This window comes from Sus scrofa, chromosome 16, assembly GCF_000003025.6.
Source record: "Sus scrofa isolate TJ Tabasco breed Duroc chromosome 16, Sscrofa11.1, whole genome shotgun sequence".
Lineage (NCBI taxonomy): Eukaryota > Metazoa > Chordata > Mammalia > Artiodactyla > Suidae > Sus > Sus scrofa.
In genome coordinates this window covers 56,029,321-56,056,443 of record NC_010458.4, presented here as the reverse complement: position 1 = coordinate 56,056,443, position 27,123 = coordinate 56,029,321, and the positions used below count along the sequence as shown (strand labels likewise).

The following is a 27,123-nucleotide window of genomic DNA, read 5'->3' as shown; positions in this document are numbered from 1 at the left end:
TGATAGAGGAAAGTCGGAAGATGGAAACCTCTGTTTGAGCGATGGGCATTATGATTTAGTGGTGCACATCCCGTTGCAAATGACGCTCCACAGTGGGAGCGCTGGAGAAAGTGATCACGCTCTGTTTGAGACTGTGCCATGGAATTTAAAAATAAAATGGGACTAATGAGTTTTCGCATCACTCCATTGGTAGAACTCTCAGGGGACGACCAGCCAATTTAAATAAATAAGATTCCATAACCCTATGGGAGATTACCGGGGTGAGACATTCATTTCAATCGAGGCTCCTTTTTGAGAAGAGGAAATTTTCGCTCTTAACATACTTTGAAGTAGATGGTTCCAGCGTGATTTTGTGGCAACGTTTCCTTTGTTGCTATTTCAAGGGAAATATTTGCCTTTCTTTGCAGAACTTGGCATATTTTCCTGGAAAGGTTTAAGCAGTTTCTCCACCATTAATACTGCATGCCTGTCTAGAGTGGCGGGTCACTCCAAACCAATTAAGCAACCGTTTCACACCACAATCCCAATTTGCTTTTTACTTATTATGTGCGGCCTGAAGTTGTATACTTGTGGCCAATTGCTACCCAACCTTGAGATTTTCAACTTTGTAGATGGAAAAAAAATTTCATCTTCCAGTTTTGTGATAACTCAGCTACAGCAAAATTCAAATAAGACTTTAAAAACTGATGGCACTTTACATAAATAGCCACTTCCCTGCATTTGAATCTATATTTCCACGTATTCAGTAATTGTACCCTTAATGCTGTTTACCATTTCATTTGTATTATTTATATATCGACCAAAGGGAATGAGCACTAAAAAATAATTTCACATCACCTATCTTGCATTTCTTTTTATTTTAAAAGCCCTGAAGATATAGTTCTCCTATAAATAATAATAAAAAGGCACTATATTAATATTTCACAAAGATTCCCATCTGCTCATGCACACACACAAGTACATATTCTCTAATATATATACATACCCCTCCCTACAAATTAACTGTGCCTGAGGCTTGCAAGAAAATCAGGTCAAGCTAAAGGAGAAATTGGAGAATGGGACCAAAATTAATATACTCCTCTGTACCACATGTGAATGTGAGTTTGCAGAGGGAAAATGGCTTATTTTCTGGACCCTTCCTATCCCTGCACGTGTTTGAGAAACGTTCACGCTGAGGCATGTATTGCATCACTTTGCCTGGACGAAGGTGAAAGTTCAACTCTCTCCCCTTAGATTTTTTAATGAGACTTTCTTAAATGGCTAAAAGGTGGGTGTCTACCTTGTGAGTTCTGTTCTGTTCCAGAACATCTAAAAGCCTTTTTTGTACCCCTTTCTTCCTAGGAGATATTTGTTGGTAAAACTGAATAAAATAATCATTTGCCTACGTGTACAAGGAGGATTTTCTAGGCAACACTTAGCATCATTTTCAAACATTTAGAATGGCTTTCAACCCAGTTATATCTTTCATCTTAGGCCATATGCTATAAAGCATTACCTTCAGAATGTCTCCAGGTTCTGATCTTTGTCACAGTCCAAGCCCCAATAATCTCTGACCCGGATTATTACAGCACCTTCGAACGGGTCTCCCTACCTAAGCCCTTGCCTTTCTTAGCTCTGCTTTCAACACAGCAGAAAAAGTGACCTTGCTAAACTGTACATCTGACAAGTCCCTCCTCCCTCAGAAGTCTCTAGCGGCTCAGAGTGAAAGCCAAAGTCCTCACAGAGGCTTGTAAGCACCCCCGCCTTCCCTGCCTCTCATTACATTCCAGGCTCCCTGATCAGCTTGCTCTCCCTGAATACACCAAGCCTGCAGCCAGCTCAGAGCCTGTGTCCTTACTGTTTCTGCGTCCAGAAGGCTCTTCCCACCCAGGTATCAGCACAGCCCTCTCTCTCTGCCTCCAGATCCCTATTCAGATGTTATCTTAACTGGGAGGCTTTCCCTGATAACCTTGAATGATGTAGCACCACCTCTTGAGCCCCACTCCACCTCTCTCTTCCTCTTCCCTCCCTTTCCCTGTAGCCTATGTGTACGTGTATACATATATGTATGTGTTTGTATATGTGTGCCTGTAAACATATATTTTATTGTTTTTTAATTGCTATGACTTTTGCTATTCTTTGTTGGTTTTCCTCTCTCCTCACCAGTATATAAGCTCCAAGAAGGCAAAGATTTGGGTTTTTCACTTCATAGCCCCAGCTCATATTACAGTGCCGACATGGATTAGATACTCAAAGAATGTATGTGGAGTACATGGAAGAAAGGAAATGGAGGAAAGGAAAGAGGGAGGGAAGGAAGGGAGTGAGGAAAGGAAGTAAGGAGGGAAGGGGGTGAGGAAGAGAAAAGAGGCCAGAATAGAGAAGGAGAGAGAGAATGGAGAAAAGAAGGGAGAGAGAGTCCATGAATCTCTTTGTTTGATTGGCTGGTCTGGGGACTCTGGTGGGAATTCCTTACTAGTCCTTTTATCTGCCACACAATCATTTATCTCAATTTCTCTTATACTGGATAGAAACTACTTCAGTTTAAGTATACATAGGCCAACTCTTGGCTTAAACAAAGTGACTTGTTTATTGGGATCATGGGAAAAAAATAGGTGGGAGTAAGGAGCCCAGCATCCCAGTTTCTGCCGGGCCATTGATCAGCTGGCCCCTCCCACACCTACTCTGCCAAATGAGTTCCAGCAAATGCATCCTTACCTCCCAGGTGCACATTAATCACTCTTTATCCTGTGCTTTGAGATCCACAGATAAAAGCACTCATAAAAGGAAGAAGTGTTATTACTTTGCGAATGGTTACAGGCTCTCGTTTGGCTCTGGAAACTGATTAAGCAGGAATGTTGAATCACAAGACGAAGGTTGGCCAAATATTACACTTGTTATAATTAACTTGAGCTTGAACTTCAACACAGTGACATGTTGCCTTTAAATAAAGGGAAGTCCTCTAAGGATGTGTTGAATCTATATGGGTCTCAGTTTTCAGCTGGGAAGTACAACTTTTTAGATATGCAGAAGGCAGAAGATAAATGTGTCTCTGACTTCTGGTGGAACAGGGAGACACTCCGGACAGACTGCTTATTTTTGAGACATCTTCTACATGATCTTCTGTCCTCTTCTTCCCCAAGGAACAGTGAAAAGAACACTAACAAGATAATGGGGATTTGGAGCTAGAGCTGAATTTAAAGGGCCTGTAGGAGTTCCTGCTGTGGCACAGTGGGTTAAGAATCTGATTACTGTGGCTTGGGTTGCTGCAGAGGTGCGGGTTTGATGAGTGTCATTGGGTTAAAGGTTTTGGCATTGAGGCTCATATTCAGTCCCTGGCCCAGGAACTTCCACGCGCCATGGGTGTAGCCGAAAAAAAATTTAAAATAAAGGACTTATAATCCCACCTCTCGCTGAACTCAGCAACAGCCTCTGTGGCCTTGCTGACCAGGGCAGATCAGTGATGGAGAGTTTATCACCTGCAAGGTCAGCAATTGTTGTTAGAAAGCTCTTTGCCTGTTTCTCCATTTGGCCAAATAGTAATATCAGACACTTTCCATGAGCAAGTGCTTTGTGAAATGCTTTGGGAAATGGAAAGACTAAAGAAACAGCATTAATGGTACAGATTCAACAACCACCTAGAGCAATGTGAGCAATGCTCTAGCCTAGAAGACAGCCCGAAACATAATAGTAACTCCATAAATATGTGTTGAATGAATGGAAGAGTAGATTATGCTCTAGGAAGAATGATAAAGTACATGCCTAAGGAACCATAATACTAAGTAAAATTTAAATAAAGGAGAGGGAAAAATAAATACAGTAGGTATTGAGCTAAATTTGCCTCCTTTAACTTTTGTCATTTCTAGAACTGACATCTGAACTAATTCATAAAAGTTCACTTCTTCTTCCATGGATCATGGCTCAATTATTTCAGGATTGCTACATTTTCCCTTACCTGCTTTCCAGGCTAATGATTTCTAAACACCTCTCAGGCTGAGTTTCCTTCCTTGGGCAAATCCAATTTCTCAATGAGGCTCTTAAGATGATGTCAGCATAGAATGGAATGGACCAGCCTGTCCGGATGTGGTCACACCAGCGAAACGTACAGCGAGACTCTTTTTTCCTGTGCATCTCATACTCTACAAACTATTCGGTCACAGGACCCTTCTTTCCCGGGATACATATTTATATTCTAAGAAAACCCAGTTTTACAAAGAACATAGTTGAGAAAATAAGAGTGTAGAATTATGTGTTAGTTTTCATTTCAGAAAGCAGGTAAGTGCCTGTTTTACACATTTTGCAGTAGAGTTGCAAAATCATAGCCCACTAGCATGATTTGCTATGAAACTCGATTTCCTTCATCGTAACTTGAACTTTGATTTTTATATCTATCCTTCAACTTGAATATTACTAAGAGTAGTGTAATTTAGTGGACAGAACCTTGGACTCAGGTCATCAGTTCACTGTTGAAAGTGGCTAATGCCGCTTTCTCTCTCTGAACCACAATTTTGTCATCAGCAAAATGAAATGGTTAGTCCAGATACTGTCTGTTTCCATGTGGAGCTAGCATTCAATGGTCCTAAGCCATAGCTTTCTTTGACTTTATCCAGATCATTCTATGAATTTTACTCATCTCAGGAAGGGAATAAGAGATAACTCAATACCTATTCTAAATAGAGGCATAGTAAAGAAGTTGAGCAGTGAGTCAACTTTGCCACTGCTTCTGAGACTCAGCTAACAGCAGAACTACATCAGTTTTGAAACAAACTTGAACTATTACCCATGACTGCCTTTGTTCTTCTCCTGTACAACGTGGCAAGTTTTTGGAAGAGAAGAAAAAGCCTGAGAATTTTTGTTTATGTTAAGTGATACTGACACTTCAGTCATAGCACTTCCACTGCAGTGGGGTTGCCCACACAAACCTGTTGGTTCATGCCCCACCTTGCACAACATTGCATCACCTGACATGCAGACTCCTCAGCCACTTAAGTGTTTCTGCTTTTCAGTTGGGTTGGCAGTGGTTTCTTTCTTGGCAACTGTGATTACTTGAAAATAATGTCAAAACAAGTCATTTGCCTTTTTCACCCCCTGACAATCAGTAGCTATGCCTATTCTCGAGTCTCTGCTCTCATCTCTCTTTAATTACTCTCTTCCTCCTCTCTATTCTCCATCGATTCCCTTGCCTAACTTGAAACTCCCCCAAGAAGTTGGACAGATGCATCTCAGGGCTGGGAGGAAAGAAGCAACAATTTCCTAGTGCTTGGTGAGGTTTCAGAACCACGGAGAGCAATAGCTGGTGGAGCTGTAAAATTCCTTTGAGTCAGCCTTTGCCTGTGGTTTTGAGGCCTCAGCTGGAACCCCACAGGTGGCCGGCAAATATGAGAAAACTCTCAAAGAAGGCTTGCAGTAAGAACACTGCTCCCCAGAGCTTAGGAGCCAAACCTTATACCATCACATACAAAGAACAGATTGCATCTGGGCTCGGCCATTGTCCTAATGTCAGCTCACTTGGCATTTACCTTCCTTTCCCGGGCTGACCTCTCATGATGGGGGCAGGCTCTGGGGGCATTGTTCTAACTGGGCAAACGCTACAGCCATTGTGTCAGCATGAGAGCGCTGCCGGTTCCTTTCCAGCCCAACACTGTAATTTTATCAACTCTGGCTCAGAAAAACCTATATTTATAATGCTAATTAGGAGAGTACACATTTAATTTGAGTGGAAGACTGTTTGTATCTCGCTGAGTCTGATAGCGCAGGGCTCAAGCGACAGCAGTCAGAGGCAAAGCAGGCCTTTCTCCTTTCTCCAAGTATTTGAAACAGGACTGAGTCTTGCCAAACAATTTCTCTGTTGGATTAAAAAGAGAGAGAGAGCGAGGGAGAGTGCTGAATATGCTGGAGCTCGGAAAACTTTGCGTTTATCTTCCGTCTGCATAATATATTTCTCTGTGCACTGAGAAAACATGCCTCTTATGTTATCTAATTGTTTCCTGACACATTTAGCAACATTTCACACTCTTTAAAGTGACATTAACATTGCTGACAGTGGAGGTGCTTTCATTAGATGGGCTTTGAATTGTAGCCAAGATGCACGGCAGGTCTTCAAACAGGCTTGTAAGAGGCGAGAAAGGCATTATTGATGAAAATAGAGACTTGGCCAGCAGTGCCCTGTGGGTGCGTATTAATTTTGCTGACTCCAGTCAGTTTAAGAATGTGTTTGTGTGTGCATGAGTACATGCACCCATGCAGGACTTCTCACGAGCTGAACCAAGACACCTTCGTTGTCTGGCAGGTCACTAGGCTGCCTGGGTATTGTGGGAAATTTGAAACCTCTCCCCTTTCATGTCTTCACAACTGCAAAACAGCAAAGTGCCATGGTATTTCAGACACAAATCAGTTGCTTGGCACCCAGTCCTGAGGTTGAGTAGCAGGTGTGGCTGGGGTATGTGGTCGATGTGATTATCATGCTCCCAGGTGTAGAATTAATTCTCCGCTTTCTCCCTGTTAATGTTTCCTCCTGCATCTCTAAGGCCATTTTCCTCCAGTCTTTAGCTATCTGCATGGAGGCAAAGTTTCCCTTGGAGGGTATTTTAAATGAGCCTTCAGAGAACAGGACCCTGCCGTGCCTGAAAAGAGCATGTGAAGTTTCATTCTGACCTTCTTGGAAAAAGAAAGTCAGGCTCAGATTAGACAGGGAAGGTGCAAGTCAGGTTGTGAATTTCTGCTCGGACGCAACCTCACCTGTGATCTTGACCCAATTATTGATCTCCCTGCTTGTTATGTGGGTAGATGATATTTAGAAATTGTGGAATTTCAGAGCTGAAGGAGAGCTCCCTACAGATTGTTTTGTCACCCCCACACTGCTGCGCTTTCTAATCTGCCTTCTTGGCTTATCCTAGACAGAATTAGTTACTCTTCTCTCTTTTTTTCACTAATGTTGCAGTAGTTCTTTGTGGCCCTATGATACTTAATCATAGAGATCTGAGTTAGTATCTTGGTTTTGCACATTACTTACTGTGTGATCTTCGTCAAATCATTTGATCTCTATACACTTCAGTTTTTTCATCTGTAAAATGGGGATAATATTAGTATTTTCCAGGTAGTATTGTTGGAAAGAATGTGAACCATAAAATATGCTAGGCATGCTGGGAACATTATGAATGCTCAAAAGATGTTAATGAGTATGAGTCTCCTCCACTGGAATATAGGTTCACTTGTGGCTGAGATGACATCATCACATGTTTTACAAGTACTAGTTGCTGCCATGTGATGGTGCAGTAACATTGCATGCATTGACCTAGGCCTAGTGAGGTTAAGCAGTTTGCTTTAAATCACACAACTTGTGGGAGTTCCTGTTGTGACTCAACAATAATGAACCTGATAGTATCCACGAAAATCCAGGTTCTATCCCTGGCCTTGCTCAATGGATTAAGGATCCAGCATTGCCGTGAGCTGTGGTGTAGGTCACAGACACAGCTCTGATCCCATGATGCTGTTGCTGTGGCATAGGCTGGCAGCTACAGCTCCAATTCAACGCTTAGCCTGGGAACTTCCATATGCCACACATGTGAACCTAAAAAAGCATCAGATAGATAGATAGACAGATAGATAGATAGACAGATATCAATCTCACAACTCCTGAGCTCTGAGGTAGCCCCAGTAGGGAACCCTGGCCTTCTGACTCTACTACTAGTGGGGATTTTTTTAAAGTACAAGGCAATGACATTGAAACAGCTGTTCAGGGAAGGAATGAACTAATGTGTATGACATTCATGGTCTCCTAGCAAACTAGACCAGTACTAGTCTAGTTTACATTTGCCATTCTAGTTTCCAAATGTGTCAAAGAATGTATTCTTTGAAGGGAAACTTTTCAGCTTTTCTATCAGTTATTGGTAGTTAGATACCCAAGCTATCTAATCTTTATCAAGGATCTTTCAAGGAGAAATGGGTGGGGTAGTGTGAGCATGGGCAGCATAGAGATGAAATAGTCCACTCAGTTGCCCCCTAGAGCTCATGTTTTTATCTTTGCTGTTCCTAGGGCACAGAGCAAAGTATGGACATGTTGGGAACTTTTTGCTGTCTGCAGAGAAAGACTTTGAAAAAGAACGTTTAAAATAATGAGAACAAAAACAATTACCATGGGAAGAGCACTTTACCATTTGCATTGTACTTTCACATATGCTATAATTTAATGATCAGAGTGCCCTTAAAAGGGAACTAGGATGTGTGTCTCATCCCCTTCTAATAGATGATAATATTTACTCTTCAGAAGATTTATATAAATGACTCATTCAATGCTTATAATCTGTGAAATATTTTTATATACATTTTGCTTATCAAATATTTGAGAAAAGTTAGATGACTTGCTTATATTTACCCAGCAGATGAGTGGCAGAACCAAGTTAACCTTCATTCTGATTCCAATGCCAGTCATATTATAACATCAGCGATGGTATAAACATTGTCATTGCAATGGTTAATTATATTTCATGGTCATTCCCTATGCAGTGTGGTATGAGCACTAAAGCCAGCATGCCTGGACGCAAATTCTTCCAGCCAAACGGCCTATCCCTCTTGATTCAGTTTTATCTCCTTTGAAATGGGGATAATATCACCCACCTGAAAGGGTTGTTATAAATTAAAGACAACAATACATGTAAAGAGTTGGAAATAATGCCCAACACATTAAATACAATAAATCTGAGCAATTGGCAATATTGCTATTTCCATGTTCCATGAACCCAAGGGGTGAACATAAAAGTAAAGTGGATTCCCACATGTTATGCAAGATGTTTTCCAAGAAAGCCCTTAGAAAATTGAGTTTTGGCATGGGTATTCCAAAACTTTAAGTTTCTTTAAGTCTTTCTCTAACAGTTTTTTCCCCCCAATTAAAATCTTTTGAGTATTGTGTAGGGTCCAGGAGGGCAAGGAAACAGTCCAGTGTATCCTCTGTATGTTACTTCAGAGAGATGACACCTTAGGACCTGCATTTAGTGCTTTCATCGTGAGTCCTTGGATAGTGTTGGGTCAGACCTTCCAAGCAGTTCCCCAGGGTAGGAAAATTATAAGGGGAGCACACCTTACACAGGGATTAGGTTCTGGGGTTAGCAGCTGAGCCAAAAAATCTGGTCACACCACCAGTCTGGAAAATTCTTAGAAAGATGCCACCTTGAAAGCTGACATGGTATTTCCTAATCAGTTTTTCCTCCAAGGTTATCACAGATGACAATGTCTTTATTTGAGCACCAGATGAAATATAACTTAGTAGTCTAGCCACTTGAGAAAAAAAAATGATGCATTTAAAATCAGAATCAAGGAGTTCCCATCATGGCTTAGCAGTTAATGAACCCAGCTAGGATCCATGAGGATGCAGGTTCAATCCCTGGCCTTGCTCAGTGGGTTAAGGATCTGGCATTGCCATGAGCTCAGGTGTAGGTTGAAGACAGGGCTCAGATCCCAAGTTGCTGTAGCTGTGATGCAGGATGGCAGGTGTAGCTCCCATTTAGCCCCTAGCCTGGGAACCTCCATATGCCATGAGTGAGGCCCTAAGAAGCAAAAAAAAAAAAAAAAAAAAAAAAAAAATCTGAATCAATGCTTCTCAGCAAAATACTTGCACAATGAGAGGCACCAAATCCAACAGCCTCTGCACTCATCAGTAAAGTCAATGCCATATGCATTTGATAGATATCCAATAAATATTTGTGGAGTGAATTGTTATAATTAACCAAGTTCGCTGCTTTTTACTGTCTACAGATTCTGGCTGGGTACTAGGACGCAAAGATACATAATCCATAATTTCTACCCAGTCATTCATAGTTTCACAAATGAGCCAGACCTTTAGAAAAATAAATGTGTTAATATATTACAAATATAATGGTATAAGTATGTCCTGGGTACCAGTGGATGGGGTGATCAAGAAAGACTAAAAAGAAGATGATGCTCGAGGTGAGTCTTTCAGAAGGTTTTCAGGAGAAGGCGGAGACCATCAAGAAGAGTACACCTTCCACACAGGGAGGCCTGGGAGAGGAAGATAGATATTCAGTCATCCAGTTGCTTGCATGTGGTTAGATTATAGGGAATGAGGGGGTCTGGCAAGAGATTACTCCATGTGACAGTGTGAACTGTATTATATAGGCACTGGGGACTCTTGAGAGAGTTGAGAGAAGCAGGACAAGAACAAATCCGTGTATTTAGAAATACAGGAGTTCCCACTGTGGCTCAGCAGGTTAAGAACCTGATGTTGTCTCTGTGAGGATGTAGGTTCAATCTTTGGCCTCGCTCAGTGGGTTAAGGATCTGGCGTTGCCACAAGCTGCAGCATAGGCTGCAGTTTCAGTTCCAATCTAGTGTTGCTCTGCCTGTGGCATAGACCTAAGCTGCAGCTCTCATTTAACCCCTAGCCTGGAAACATCCATGTGCCGCAGGTGTAGCCATTAAAAAAAAAAAAATGTTTAGTTTGGGGGAGCGAAGGATACTAGTTACTGGGAAACAAGAACCATAGAACCATAGCCTAGACTAGGTTGTCCAATATGGTAGTTACTGGCCACATGTGGCTCTCTAAAATGGAATTAATTTAGAATCAATTCCTCATCTGCACTAGTCAACATAGCAAGTGTTCAGTAGCCATGTATATTAAATATTGTTGACCTAGAACATGCCCATCAGCACAGAAAATTCATTCAGACAACACTGATCTAGACAACGACCCATCACCAAAATAATAATGCTCTCTCACTTTACAGGAGCTGGGTGATGTTGTTAAGGTGCATGTGTCAAGGAACTAGGAATTTCTGGTCAGAATCCCTTTGAGGATTCATTAACTTTTTAACAAGAGTTGTATCCCCTCAACTGAAATATATTTGTGTCCTTAAAAGAGGATGGTGTACAGATCCACGAGGTTTCACCTCATGAATACGAAAGGGCTGGCATTTTAAAAATTATAGAAGTCATGTTACTTGGAAAATAAACTCTACCCTCCCTCTAGAGCCTGATCTATGCTTGACACCTTCCAAAGTGCAGCGCTGCCAGGAAGATGTGATATATAAACAGGCAAGTTGTTAGATCTAGGAATGACACTCAGAGGCATGGAGCCCCAAACTGTGAAGACAGTTCATGCTTGAGCTCCTGAAAGAGGCCCTTTTACTGGGGCAAGTCCAACAGCCTGCCACTCTTCCGATAAATTATAGATAGTAACCTGTGCAAAATCGGGATAGTTTTGCCAAGGCCATCTGAAAACGATTTGTTTTCGAGAAAATGCTTAACTGGGCTTTAGTGAGTTCAGTGAAGTGTGAGTGAAGAGGGCAATTAGGTCTTCTGCTGTAAAAATGAGAACTTTAAACAGGGTGATAGGGAATAGTGCAAACCTGGTTAGGCTGAGTAGTGCCTTGTTGAGAAGACCTAAGAGGGCCTTGTGAAAATTCCTCAGGTGAGATTCAGTAACCTACACTCCAGTGGGAACATTCTCCCCTGAATCTCTCGTGCCTACAAAAGCAGCCCAATTCTCTCTTGACAAATAGGTCTCTCCCACCTTGGGAAAAAGGCAACCTATAACATCCCACAGTGACAAGTCAGATTTGCTTGAAGGAACTTTTCCGCCTCTTATAACTCAGATTCCCCAAGTGTGATTTAAGCTGATTTGCTTGAAGTTTTCTCGAGTGAGGGGGGAGAGCTGATGGAATTTTTTTTTTTTTTTTTTTTTTTTTTTTTTGCTTCTAATATCTACCCAATTCTTATCAGTTGGGAAATTTTTTAAAAGAGCTACTTAAAGTGAACCATGTAACATAAAGGATATTAAACTAAAGGCATCACCCATCGCTGACACAGGGTTTTCAACCTCAGACACTTATGGCTGGAAATTCTTTGTCGTAGGGGACAATCCTGTGTGATGCAGGATTTTAAAGTGTCTCTGATCTCTACCCACTAAAGACCAGTAACGTCCTCTGCCCCTCCACCCTGACTCCACCAAATTGTGACAACCACGATGTCTCCAGACACTGCCAAATGTCCCCTGAGTAGTAAAACTGCCTCTTGTAAAAAATGTCTGATCTATCCTAACATTAGCACTTTATATAAACAGCCTGCTACAGAGAATATAAATATATACTATGACCTTGTATGTGTATGGGGGGAGGCAGATATAGATGCATACCTGTGTTTAATTTTAAGGTGCTATATTCATTGAGATCACTTTGTATTCTACAGTTATGATTGAAACAATGTCTCTGTTCTTTTTAAAAAATTAGTATGCAGGTGAAGAAACTGAATCCTGAGTGAGTCTCTCACCCTTCCCCAAGATCAATGTATTGTAAGCCCAGTCCAGCAAGAAGGTGATCTGAGTGCCTCTGGAATGCCAAGGATAGAAGGCGGCTGTGGTGCATGCTTGATTGGAAATAAGCAGACAGCCATTTGCCTGTGTCTCTTCTCCACAATTTGATGCCCACAATATTCTTATAAATAGACCCGATACCTTGTATCACAAATCATTTCTCTGGGAGCCCACATGTTCAATTTCTCATGGTTTAGTAAGAAAGGAGTGTTTTCTTACAGAACATAAAGGTTTTATAATTCAGAAGATCTTCTGCCCTGAAATCTATTCTAGGTCTTCCCCTAAATGACTGTATGGCCCTGGCCAAGTCATTTTCTCACTTTTGCTTGGTAATCAGTTTTAGGCAGGATGCTTTTGGTTCTGAGTGACAAAAACCAACTCAAGCTGGCTTAAAGGAAAAACAAAGAGTGTTGGGTGGAGAATGAATTGGTTTATGTATCCTGTGCGATGTATCCTGTGTGAGAAGTTTAGCAATAGTAGCATGTTAGGCCTGGCTGAATCCAGGTACCCCGACAATGTCATCTGACTATCTCCCCCTGAATCTCACACCTCTGCTTTCCTCCCTGTAGCCTCCTTTCTTAGGAAGCCTCTCCCCTTGAGTGGCAAGATGGCTGCATTGTTCCAGAGTTACCATCTCCCAGACACACCACCAAGAGGAAAGAATGATAGACCCCCATCACACACAGCACTGCCCATGCACACAGTAGGTGCTCGTGAACCCACTGGAACCAATCAGCTGCAAGAATCATTAGGTTCCTCTGGTCTACCACACATACTATGTGTCAAACACAGCCTTACATACATTATATCCCATCTTTACAACAACATGTGAAGTCAGTCTAAATCAGTATTAGTATCATCAGAGAAGCCCAGAGATCTTAGTTGCTTAAACTCACACAGAAAGTGGCAAAGCTCAGTAGCCTGGCTCCAAAGTCTGTGCCTTCTCCATTCCCCACTTGGGCTTTGGGGTATAGATAAGAGCAGATCGGCTGAGAAACTAAGGATGGATTGGACAGGACAGAGACAGGAATCCTGAAGCCAGGAAGGCAGAAATAACATTTGCAAAAGACCACTGGATGGTCACCTCCATCGGAGTCCATAGTTTCATTTGGGCCAAATGAGAATGACAGGAGTTGCATGATGAAGCCAATTCATAGGTGAATTTGAGAGTAAGCCATCTTCTGGTTTAAGAAGAGCCCATTGTAGCTTTAACAAAACATAAACTTAGGTTCAGATCTTGGATGTGTTATGAACATCCCTGAGTCTCCAGGCAGTGTCATTGTAATTGTGGAGGGTATGGGAAAAATCCCCCAGCCTGGTACTTAGCGTATAAAATAGGCCAAAGATGTGCAGTAGCTTCATCCACATTCCTTCAGTTGGATGTAGGGAGTCTGGCTAGAGCTGTTGTCAGGGTACCTTGTATCATATGCGGTGGCAGCCATGGCTGTAATGCCTCAGTACCTCACTGAGCCCAGTATACCTTGAAGAGGAATGTCCCATCACACGGCCCTCTGCAAGTTCCATGTGCAGGGCGAGGGAGAACTGGAAAGATCTGATGCACCTTCCTTAATGACGTTGTTGTGGAACTCCAGAGAAAGGAGCAGATTCTTCCTACTTTCCTCAATTATTCATCACTTACAAACAAAAGGAAGGCCAAATCTCAGGCACAAAAATTATTTCTAGTTACACACATATTCACTTGCCTCACTTTTCACTCCATCAAAAATAGGGGATTCATAAACCCCAAACATTTAAGGAAAATGGATAATAGAGTTCGACATCTGAATCAACAGCAAGCATTGTGAAATATCATTAGGACAAATGCTTAAATTCTCTAACCAACTGTTTTGCCATTGTTCACACAGTCCTTTTGCCATACTCAGTTTTAACACAAAAGCCATATTTTTTATTAAGTCCTTGAACTTACAGAGCCACAGAGGATTTCCTGTTTTTTTGACTTAAGTGCTTTCTTTCTTTACAAATCTTTTATTGTGTGAGTGATTTCTGTGGCTCCTTCCAGGGGGAGCCTTGTTTCTGTCCTTGGTTAATTACCTTCCCTTGGATGGCTTTGATGGTGCTTTCCAGAATAGAGCAATGAGTTTGGGGTTCACACCTTGGTCATTTTTAAGCAACCAGTCTTCTCTAAGGTGGGAAAGAGTAGAAGGAATCCTGCAAGGCTTGGGTCAAAATGCCTGGCTTCAAATCCTAGCTGGTTCTGCTGCTTGTGAACAGTCCAGTGTCAAGGAAGGTTAGTCCATCTCAGCCTCAGTTTCTTCACTTACGAATGGGGATGATAATAGGACATCATTCATAGTAAAGTTGTGAAGGTTTATTTTATTTTATTTTTTTATTTTTTGCTTTTTAAGTTCTCACCGAATGCATAGGGAGGTTCCCAGGCTAGGAGTCGAATCAGAGCTAGGAGTGCGCCTACACCACAGCAACACTGGATCCAAGCTGTGCCTGTGACCTACATCACAACAATGCAGAATCCTTAACCCCCTGAGTAAGGCTAGAGGTCAAACCCTGCTGCGCCACAATGGGAACTCCGAAAGTTGCGAATGTTAAAAAAGTGCATGTAAAACACTTAGCTTCGTTCTTAGCACAAAGCAAAATCATGTGTATAATTGATAATGAGGTCATTTAACTTATTATTTTATATGTAATTCCCCCTAATGCTATTTGTTTGTTTTGACTATCTCCCAGCTGTCTGTCTGCTCCACCAGATATCCTGACACCCTGTCACTACATAGATCAATTATGCAATGTCTACACAGAACATTTTAATATCAGCGTGCCATTAATCTTTTGAATGAAAAAGGAACTGGTTTTAAGTGAATTTGGGGAATTGATCTGCAACATGCCCTCTATCATAAATTAGTGAATATATTAACACCAGTTGGGCAGAGCGGTAATTTCATGGATGATATTTACTGCTTTGGGGATGGAGAGGAGATTGTAGCCCTTTAATCTTGGGTGGGAGAACTAAATCTGGATCCAAATCAGGTTAAGAAGAAAAATAGAGCTGTAATTGAAACAATGGGAGTTAAAGCAATGTGACTTCAACCACAGATGGTGTAGATTAAAGTTTTCAGGTACAACTGAAACAGATGATGAATAAAGGCCTGGAGCATGGATGGCAAACACACTTTATGCATCTGCTACCTTTCCCTTATTCCTTGTCCTTGATTTTTCTGATCAATGATACCACATTTCCCATTGAACCCAAGGAGTCCTCAGAATCTGTCTTAACACAGCATTTCAAACAACCACTACCAGTCTATCAGAGTTAGCATGTTTTGTCTGGCTATAGGTCTTTCAACCAGAAAAATTTTATGGGTTGACAAAATCTTATTCATTTGGAAAGAAATAGATTAGCAAAATTTGAATTAGGTCATGGGGAATCCAATCACAGATTTTTATTTAGACTTTGATTTATATGGGGATCTTGGAAAACACACACACATACACACCCACATTTATTTAAGACCATATGAGTTTAATGAATGACATATTGCTGCCTTTGCTTATTTCCTCTTGATTTTTTTTTAACAGATTGATTGATTAAGCGTATTTTTCTGTATGTTTGCTGGGGACTCAGTATCTTCTCAAAATGAAAGTTCAAAAATAGTTCAAGATTCAAGGGGCCGCCACTGTGCATAAAGTAGGAACCGTCTCAGTACTTAGCTCTTGGTTACATGCCCATCACACACTAAGTGTTCTAGTAAGAAATCATGGTCTGTAAAGTGAGCCTGTATAAGTTCCAGCTTTCTCCCCTGTACTTTGGAACCTGTTTGTGTCTGTACAGATGGTCTCTGTCAGTTGTAATAGTCATGGGGAAAAATGTAGCCTAAGTGAACAAAATTAGCAAATGACAGAGCAAATAGAAAACAGCATACAATTTGATTAAGGGCAGATCTAGGAACTGGAGAAATTGCCCAAGTAGGTACAAGCTAGAGAGATTAAGGAGCTTCCAAAGCATGGATTTTAAGGGGGCAGGGAAATAACAGGAATTAGACAATTCTGTGACATATATTCCAATGCACTGGAATAACCCCAGTGCTTTCACTGTGTTAGGATGGCTCTTCCATTGTCTGTATTTGTATAAATTAAAAAGCAATTCTGTCTGTACTATATGAAATGAATTCATGCTGAACAAAATTTCAAAAAGTTCATGTAAAGAATGATTTCACAGCAACTATCCTATCAGGCTCCTGGAAAATTGCACCTGAACTTCAGTTCCACCTCAGTCACTCAAAGGAATTTAAAAATTGGCTCCCAGCCATCCTTGTTCTTCAACATGCAGTTTCAGATATGCTTCAATAATACAAACTTTAAAGCCTTTTGATTGTGAGTTAAAATCTGTTCCTGCCAGAGCCTCACTGCTAAGTGGACGTCGATGCCAACTTCACAGTGCCCTGGTCAGGACACCTCTGCACCCAAGAGCCTTGAAGGAGGGGGAGGGTAACATTGCTATGAGGGAGCCACTTTGAACTTCATAACACAATTACGAGAAAAGCTTTGAACTCTGCCAGATGATAGCTGCTGTAAACGGTTATTCAAAGAAATGTTTCCTACTTGAAATCTTGAGAGTGCCTTGGGATTGGGAGATGGAGAACTGCAATATAACTTCCTGTCAGTCACCTCCTCTCCTGGTCTGTCACCTTCTTTGTCACCATTCAGGTTGGGCAAACACACGCAGACTGATAAGAGTGTGGATTTTGGAGGAGACAAACCTGGCCCCTGTCACTTGCCAGGTGTGCACTCTCACTTCACTGTGCCTCAGTTTACTCATCTACAAAGTGGGAATCATAATAATTTGAACCTCGTAGGATTGTTTTCAGAGTTAGACAAGATAACATATGCACAGTGACTGGCACTGTGAGTGTAGATAGCCATTGTGCAAAAATATGGGCAGTTAAAATAGTGATAATGATGATAATATTGTCTTTAGAGGAAAGCTTGTGGGAGAAGGTATTGATTAAATGTGAGGAAACTCTAATGTAGTCAGTCTACCATTGCCAGAGCATCTGGCAAAAATATCGTACCTTATGTGGCTCCCAAACACTTAAGAATGAATTGAACTTTTCAACTCAAACTTCATTCATCCATTGACCTGTTTCAGGGAGGATTCTTCTTCGAATGTGTTACTGGACAGGAGCCCCTAACAGTTAAGCTTTAAGTGCCACCTTATTTCCTGTCTCTTTCTGCTGCTCTCACCCTCACAAAGGGTAACAGGCTAGTGGTTTGATGCCTCCTTGCAGTTGTTCCTTGTATTTCCTCTCGCTGGGAATCCCTTTCCTCTTTTGTGGAAGATTGCCTGGGTGTCCCCTTTCCCGGGAATCCTGTTGACTCTCCACCTCTACCTCCGCCTGGCCAGGCTGAAGCAAGCATCCCTTTTCTGGGCTCCCCAGAACCATGCCCTTATGTGCTACCACCCTATTCCTTATCATGTGGTTTGGAAATTACCGGTTTTACTGTCTGCCTCTCCCACTAGACTGGAAGCTCAGAGGGCAAGGGATAATGTCTTGCTTATGTATGTATCGTCAGAATCTGGCAGAATGCATTTAGGAGGCACTTATACATTATAATGATTCAAAATGATCTTGCAATAACATTTAATGCAAAAAAAGGAGTTCCCTGGTGGCTCAGTGAGTTAAGGACTCTGCATTGTCACTGCTGTGGCTCAGGTTTGATCCCTGGCATGGGAACTTCCACTTGCCACAGGTGTGACCAAAAAAGATCAAACCAAACCAAAACAGACCAAAAAAAATTTCAATGCCCTGAGGAACTGACCAGGTAACACAATTATAAAAACGATGACAAAAATAAACATCCTTTTAAGATGTCCAAAAATGTCTCCAGGTATGTAGTACACCGAAAAGCAAACTGATTCTTGAGTTTGCTTTCTTAACACCTTACTGTTTGCTCCACACCCCCAGATTTAGAGCATATCCTCTGGGCTGCTTCTCATTTTTCTGAGCTTCCCGGATGAATAAACCAGCAGGCAAGCAATTGTGAGGCACCCAAGGTGTAACGCTGAATCAGGTGACAGTCCACATGGTGGTTCTCTTCACTTGGCCATTCGGCTGCCAGGAGCTCCCTGGCATGGGAGAGGAGTGGCTTCAGGAGCCCTCCATGTGGGAGGAAAGCTTCTCCTCCCAAGGCCAGCACCAGGACACTGCCCACCTCCTGCCAGGCTGTCTGTTCCTCCCAAGTTCCTGGTGTGGCTTGCCTTTGTAGGAATGCTCCCCTGGTGCCATGGTATCCCCTCCAAAAAAATCCCTGCCTGGTTGGAGAGAGTGGTAGCATTGGCCAGTTCTTTGAGACACAAACATTTTGCCCTGTTTGCTTCCCCTCATTTTTTATTTATTTACTTATTTATTTATTTATTTGTCTCTTTAGGGCCGCACCTTCGGCATATGGAAGTTCCCAGGCTAGGGGTCTAATCGGAGATACAGCTGCTGGCCTACGCCACAGCACTGGCAATGCCAGATCTGAGCCAAGTCTGTGACCTTCACCACAGCTCACGGAAACACCAGATCTTTAACCCACTGAACCCACTGAGCGAGGCCAGGGTTGAACCTGCAACCTCATGGTTCCTAGTCAGATTCGTTTCTGCTGCGTCACGATGGGAACGCCATGCCTCCCCTCATTCTTTTCCCCAAACTTAACTAATTTTGTTTCATGCTACCTTATTGATCTGTTCATTCATTCAACAGGTGCAATTTGTTAGGAAGAGATTGAGAATACAGGGGTGAATAAAATAAATAGGCATGTCCATCTTCAGATAGTAATAAGGGCTGTAAAGTAACGTGAACAAGCTAGTAGGATAGAGCAGATGGGGGGGGGACAGTTTTCAAGAAGGCATACAGGGAGGTCTTGAATGAAGAGAAGAAGCAGGCTTATGAATATCAGCGAGGTGGCAAGTGAAGGAAATTATTCTATAAGGAGGGAACAGGAAGTGTAAAGATTGAAGACGATGTGATGTGTTCCAGCAACAGAGATAAAGATGGCCACATCCGCTGGAGAATAAGGGGCAAGTGGAGAAGTGGTGAGAAATGCTGCCCTAGCCAAGCTGGGAGAGGCACCTAGAGCCAGAGTAGCCAAGACATGCAGAGCATCTTAAGGAGTTTGGGTATCTTTCTACAGGCAGTGGGAGGCCTTGGAGGATGCCAGTTGGGAAAGTCATACGACCTATTTCTGTCATTAAAGTAGCATTCTGGCTGCTGTAGAGAAAGGAGGAGGGCAAAGGAGGAAGGTGGGTGTGTGGCAAGAGTGGAAATAGGGGGAATGGCAAGGAGAGATCGTCCAGTGAGAGATGATGGGAACTTCGATCAGGACAAGCGCAGGAGAGAGGAAAGGAAGCGGATGTTTTCCTGATTCCATTTCAGCTGTGTAGATGGGTATTTCCACTCATGCCCTTTTTCTGAAATATGCAGCTAAATGTATAAACTTGAACATTTGGAGAAACATCAAACCACTTGAAAAAATGCACCTGAAGCATTTCTTTCTTTCTTTCTTTCTTTTCGGCTATTTGTATTGTGAAGTGGTTTCAATGTAACTTTCTCTGGATGCTCTCATGGACACTCATTGCTGACCTTTGACCCCTCTGTCCTCTTTCCCAGGTCGTCCCATTCCACCTACATCCTCGTCTAGCCTCCTCCCATCTGCTCAGCTGCCTAGCTCCCATAATCCTCCACCAGTTAGCTGCCAGATGCCATTGCTAGACAGCAACACCTCCCATCAAATCATGGACACCAACCCCGATGAGGAGTTCTCTCCCAATTCCTACCTGCTCAGAGCATGCTCAGGGCCCCAGCAAGCCTCCAGCAGTGGTAAGGAAACTGTCGTGTCTGAGTGCGTGTGTGTGACATTCTGGAGTCTTCTGCAGAATGGCAGCTCTAAAATGAGGGCTGGGGAGGAGGTGGTGTGGGGGAGCTTCGCAGTGAAGTGTGTCGTTGAGCAGCATTGCGGTCCCGAGGTGTGTTTGTGGAAGGTCACAGTTGCTGAGTAGGTTTTGCTTCTCTGAACAAGGTTTGGGCCTCCATTCGTGGCAGACATTTGCCTGCTGCTGCACGTGAGAATGTGCAGGTCTCAAAGGTGAAGTGCAGAGAATGATGAATTTTGTGTTACAGCAATTCTGCTCCTAGTCAAGTGACCCCGGACACCCTTGAGTGCCCAATCTGTGCACCTCTCAGATGTTTTGGTTTTGGGGGGAGTTTTTTATCGTTGGCTTCTGACTTTTTCTTCCTTGCTCATTTAGATGATCTTGTGCTTAAAATGTGTCCCCTTGACTCGAATGCTGAATGTCTTGCGAAGTGGCGGGGCAGGAGGGGGGAGACATTTCCTCTAACCCTCAACTTGTCCCACTCCCCTTGGATTTAATGAGCTGACCAAGTGGTACCGTGATAAATATGGCCTCCAAATCCTCGGTTTTCACTGTGGTTTTTACAGTCACAGAGCAGAGGGACTGGTTACAGTTTTCTATCCCACTTCAGAAGATTTTGTGGCACCTGCCTCAGCTCCAAGATCCCTAAATCTTAGGTGGACGTGTCCCAGGCTTATTTTGATTTCTGCTGCCAATGACATGTTCACCAGGCACATGATTGGGCCACATCTAGGGTTAAGTACCCAGGGCCCAAGGAGACACATTTGCAGAAATTAATTGCTCCCGACCTGGAGGCTTTGGGGTTATCTTTAGAGTTGGCCACTTATGGTGTTCATTAGCCTATCCCATTGAAAAGAGTCCAGAGTATTCCATGCCAAGAGTGTTCCTTGATTGAGACTGTGTTCTGGCCCCATCCTGGAGTGTATGCCACCAAAGGCCTCAACCTCTGCAATTAGAGAGGACCTCCTAAATGCATTCAAGATGATTTATTCAGGAGATGGAATGATGGACTGCTACTTCTGATGGCCCATACCCTTCTTCAAAGCCAGGCCCAATGTATTTAGTAAACTCATATTCTTTTTCAAAAAAAAATTACCTAATCAAATCTCTCATCAAATGAGCAATCCATTGTTGATATTATGAAGGCCTTTAATCTACCATAAATCTTTATTAGAACTCATCAGAGCTTCTAGTTTGAGAGAAATGTGATTATGGCACTCTTAAAATGACATTACATCATTGGGGTGATTGGTTTATCATTTGGAAAAGAGACATCAATCATAACTAGCATAACCACACAGTAAATGAATTCAACCTTTCTACCGCGGAACAATGACACTGTAATTGCTCAAAATCAGGCTTAAAATGAAATCGGAAAATGCTCTTTCTTCAAATATGATGTTAACTTAATGGAATATATTATGAAAAATCATGTTTGAGGAAATTCTATATAATTAAAAATATGTGGAAATATATTTCCTTTTTTCTTTCATCGGAACCTGATTTTAGCTACAGAACCCTTTTTCTCTTTTTGCTGCAGAGATTATGTTGCATTTAATTGAACTATCTTCACTTATGTTTTGCTGCTTTTTATTTCATACTATGTAATCGTGATGAATATTGTATTATAAAGGACAAGAGGCTTTTGAAATGAGGTGCACCTGCTGATAGCTTTTTAAAAACAGATGATTATTAGCAAGAAAATGAGCTTTTAAAAACTATATCCTTTTATGCATATATGTATACCCAAGCCAAGGTGATTTCCACAAGAGGGTCAGTTCGTATCGCAAGGCTATCTAGAATATTTTCTTAGTGATAACGCTGTGAGTGATTTCTTTTCTTTCAGATGTTGTATCACATTGTAAGTTGTTGATAAGGCATTTTTGTTGATTTTCTGCCTAATCAAGACCTCATTTTGGTGGACACAACAGATGTGTGTGTTCAGAATCAAACTTATCCATTTTTCATCACTCACACCAATTTGTTCAGCTCACTTAGGATTGATAGTGATTTAAGCATCGGTAACAGGGGAAAATACCACAGAAAATTTGAGGGGCCATTTTCATCCCACACAAGAGCTATGCTGATAGGATTTCTTCATCTGAGAGGGGAAAGCCCCCATGTGTAGTATCCTTGTTTTCAGCAGGGTTGTTTATCTGAGAACCAGTTAAAACTCTGGCCAACCAGCAGTCAGTCAAAATTCTTGACTCTGGCTTAGGGCTAAAGTGAGAGTAAATCAAGTTGCAATAAGTTCCAATATGTGTGTGCTCATGTGTGTGTGTGTGTGTGCGCGCACATGCATGCATGTGCGTGTGGTGGAATGGATTTGGGGTCCAGGGCAAATCGGGGATTCTATCAAGATCTGAATGCAGTTGCCATGAATTTAAATTTGACATAAAGGATTGAAAATAGAGTTTGACACAGAAGATGCAAAGTGCAGAGCTATGCCTGAGTATTCTGAATTGAGTTTGATGAAAGGGGCTGGATTTTTTCTGTAGATATTGAGGCACAAACAAAGCAACTATGAGATTGGTTATGTTATGTCTAGCTGGTTAATAACACAGAATTTTTTAGGTTGGTCTCATGGCAATAACCTTGTGCTTTGAAGATCTGGTCCCAGTTTGGTCTCTGTCTCTTTCTTAGGTGAGATAAAACCCCTTCTGACACATTCAGCCCATGCATGACAGTAAAAAATTATTTCCTTCTGTCTTATTGTTGCTGTTATGACTTGACATTAGTGAAGCCCATCATTACAAGAGAAGGTGCACTCATTTCCTGCCCAAAGACCCCCTGTTCTAAAGAGACAAACTGGACATAAACTACACAACTAAAACGTTTTTGACAACATGAAGACCTCCTAAAAGCAACAACAAAACTTTACCGTTATGGCTCCACTGTCATTATTTTCTATGACTGTAGTGCATTTTTTAGTGGACGGTACTAAAACCTTGGCACTTTTGCAGCCAAATTGCTCTAACCTTCAATCTATGCCAATCGTGCAGATACCCAGGTACAGCTAGTGAGAGGCTGAGAAGAGTAGCATTTCCCTTCCATTCAAGCGTTTTCTTCCAGGTAGCTGAGCTCCGGCAAGTGACTCATCCTGTGTTCTGACCTTCTGCCAGGGTGGGTCAGCTCCAGAGACATCTCTTCTATAGAGCAGCATAATTTCAAATCCTATGAAATAACTCATCTGGAAAAAAAATCTGGATTCCCAACTGCAGCATAATGGAGGCTCCTACAGGTGGACGAATAAGACTACCTTCCAAATCGGAATAGGGTTTGAACTTTGCTATCAGCATATGAGACAGAAAATTCCCCAGGCAGCCACATCATAATCTAAACACATTGGCTTACCTCCTCTACTCTAAAAGGCTGAGTTTCTGTTTTCTTGAAAGTCTAAATAAAGGTGCCTGGAATACTCATTAGTAACATCAAAGAGTACAGAAGCAATGTAACCAGTATGCCTCTGCCAGGACCCTTTCCATCAGTCCTACATGGCAAAGGAGCTGTCCCTGCTAGAGAGTCTTGGTTTTTAATTAAGCACATTGAAGGTACCCAATCCTTTTTTTTAAAAAAGCAATGTGTTGAATGTGTTGGTTAATTCTAAAAAACGTAGTACTTTAAAACCAGCAAGCTTCAGGCTCCCTAGAGTGATTCAAGAATTCAGTGGCCTAATTTAATAATGTTCTTATTTATCTGGCGTTGAAAAGCAAATACCATTCACTCATTCATTCAGTCAGTCATTCACCCATCCATCCATTTATTCCTTTTCTTACCTCTTTCCTATAATTTGTGACAGCTTATAGCAATTTAAAAGAAAACCTAGAAGGCTATAATTAGATGACACAATAAGGATAAAGGAAAAATCTAGGGGGGAGAAGCATACATATAGGTTCATATATATAAAACCCTGTTCTATTATTTAAGATTGAAAATGTGTTTCAAAGCATCCTAGAAACCAAAGCAAAAAGAGAAAGAACAAGATGCACAACCTCTGTGAGATTAAAAACAAATCAACTGACTGCTTCGGGGAAATGCTGTGAATCCCTATCGTGAGGACAGAAAGAGATTTCTTCGTAAAGGAGATCACAGGTGTATTCCAGATGACCAGTTCTCTGCTGCATGCCATGATATGCTAAATAATATCCTGTCAAAGTTTCTTATAACTTCCCCCCACACAAACCATAAAGTATTTTCAGTGGGGAAAAAAAAAAAATCTACGAATGTTCAAAAATCGTACAAGTCCAAGGGCAAAACTTGACATGAGCCATAGATAAACCTTAGTTCTAGAAAGGACCATAGAAACTGTATGTCCCATAGACAATAAAGCTGAAATATCATTGCTCGTAACTGATGTTTACGGGAATTAGCCAACTTTGGGGGTGATAGTCGCTACCCAGAACCTGAAATGCAGATGTTCCTTGTTACAAATGTGTCATGACAGCCACTGAGAGGTTAGAAATGAAGACTAAAGCACTTCCCCAGGACAGCATCACTCATTTGGCCCCTCCCACCATCCACAGGGCTGGATTTGGGATGAGGAGGAAGCAGGATGCCCAGAATTTTTTTAAGTGAATGAGATGTCTTCCCCTTATATATTTTAGGTTTGGGGAAGAATTTTTTCCTCTAATATGTTATAAATGTTCTTGCCTCTTTAAACAGATTATGCCCACTGTAATTTAATTTAGTTTAGGATTTCCTGAATAGCTCACAGCAATTCTTATGCACATTGATTCTTGGACCATACTGATAATACGAACTCATTTTCTTTTCAAAGTCATTGTACATTGTGAGGCTGTTTATCCCATCTCTCCTAAGGTACCGCATTTTAACTTGAGTCTGTTCTTCCTAGGCTGTTCACTTCATTATGCAGAAACCTCCACTGTACGATTCCCGATGTCAGCTCCATAGTAGATGCTTAATAAGTATTTATTAAATAAATGAATTAATTAATGCCTTCAGTAACTGTTAAATGTAATGCTTTTCATCAAGTATGAATGAAAAACATGGATAATGATGGGGAAGGAAGGCAGATTAGACCATCCCAGCTCAGGGGAATATAATTATTTTTCAACGCATACTCAATGTACTTATTTGTTTTGTTTGGTTTGGTCTGTCTTTAGAACTTTGTAGTTCATCTTTAAATGAGCAGATCTTGAAAAATATTTTTTATATGTATTGTGACAAGCAGTGGCAGAGGCAAAGTAAAGGACCCAGTGGGAGCCCCGGCTGGGAGCCTCCCCTGTCTGGGAGAGATTTCATTCTTCACTCTTGATGGGGGGGTCAGGGAATTGAGGTCAAATGTTCCCTTTCCCAATTTGAATTTGTTTTGTGCCTGAGCCGCTTGGCTCCCAGTTATTCCCCATCAACTTGGATGTCAGATGTTCAGAGCTACCTGTAACACCCTCTGGTGCCAGGCAGAGGTTTGGCTGCCTCTCCTCCAGAGGGATTCCTGGCACACCAACTGCTGGGACAAGTCCTAGGTATCGTCTCAAGGCTGGGGAGGGCTGGCTTGCCCTAAATGCAGAGCCACATGGGTTTGGCTCTCAGCCTGAGATCCTCTCCCTCCATACCAGCTCTTATGCTAAGTGCTTTATATACCTTCCTTCATTTACTTGCATTTAACCCCCTCCACATCCCAGAGCAGCAAAGGTTACCATCATAACCATTCTATTGATGAGAAAACCATGTCAGGAAGAAGTTGAGTAACTCACCCAAAGTCACAGATCTGGGAAATGAAGGAGTTGGGTTTCAAATCTGAGCTGCCTAATTCCAGGCAATTTTCTCCCCACCCCTCCATTAAGTATTAGCCTCTGAAATACTTGTGTGGCTTATTGCGAGAAACAGAAGACAATGAAAAGATTGCATTAAGGGGCATAAGTCATACTTTTTTTAAAGGTTGGGAAAAAACTGACAGAGCATCACCAAGTACTCTTCACCTTCACTGTTTGACAAACACATCCCCGACTCTTTCCCTGAAGATTCTGGTTAAAGAGGTTCAAGAGGAGCTTGGAACGGTCCCTTCTCTCCTCCCTCCAGATGATTCTTTTGGCTTGGCAAGCTCTGGCAGCATGAATGTATGGGAAAGCTCTACAGTTGAACCTGAAGAACTTAGGTTCTCTATGCTCTGTCCCTGACTCACAGCATGATCATTAATAAGCAGTCTTGTGCCTCAGTTTCCCTACCCATCAAGGTCAGGCATTGGCCAGAAAGGTCTCTAAACTCCCCCTTCCTGCTGTAATATTCCATGGGTATAAGTTCCTTGCCTCCAGCTGGACAAGACTATCCCCACACTTACAGCCTCCTACGTTGTCTTCCTACAGAGTGTGGATTTCACCCCCCGCCCCTGCCCCAGACTGTTGCTAAAGACCTATGTGGCCATGCCAAGGAGCTCCTTGCAGATGCCCTGCAGAAGTGAGGAGCATGGTTTGGCGGCTTAGGACACTTGACTGAACATGTTGACGTCCATCCCAGCAAGCAGGAAAAGCATAGCACCTGTGCCACTGACCTGGGCTCCCAGAGAGCCTCGGCCTGGCTTGCTCCTGGAGACTGGAAATTGATGGTTCTCAGGGGCTCTTTTGCCACTGCTAAAGAAAGGTTGGACCCTTTCCTTTTTTCATTTGTACCTTCTTATAATGCATACACACACACACACACACAGAGAAGTAGTTTGTAGGCTCAGCAATTTCTAGCCCGACTAGGGTTGGGACCACTCTTCTGTACCACAGTGCAAATGAGCACACAGGCAAGATGGACAGGTAATTCCTTCAGAGATGCGCAGCATGGAAGTGACATACAGCACCGAAATGTTCCTTCTCAGCAAATAACCTTGCTATTGACAAAATTCCCAAGGTCGATAAGCATTGTGTACATTCTTCCTCTCCAGCTCTGTCCCTGGCTTCATGGTACATACAAGATGTCCTGGGAGCTATATATGA

At 42.1% G+C, this 27,123-nt stretch overlaps 1 protein-coding gene across 1 annotated transcript in view; it reads left to right on the top strand.

Moving 5' to 3' along the window:
• Positions 1-27,123, top strand: part of TENM2 (teneurin transmembrane protein 2) — a 3,459,878-nt gene that overhangs the window by 3,027,707 nt on the left and 405,048 nt on the right. The window contains 1 exon segment of the mRNA XM_021076712.1: positions 19,923-20,132. Coding sequence (XP_020932371.1) covers positions 19,923-20,132 — 210 coding nt within the window.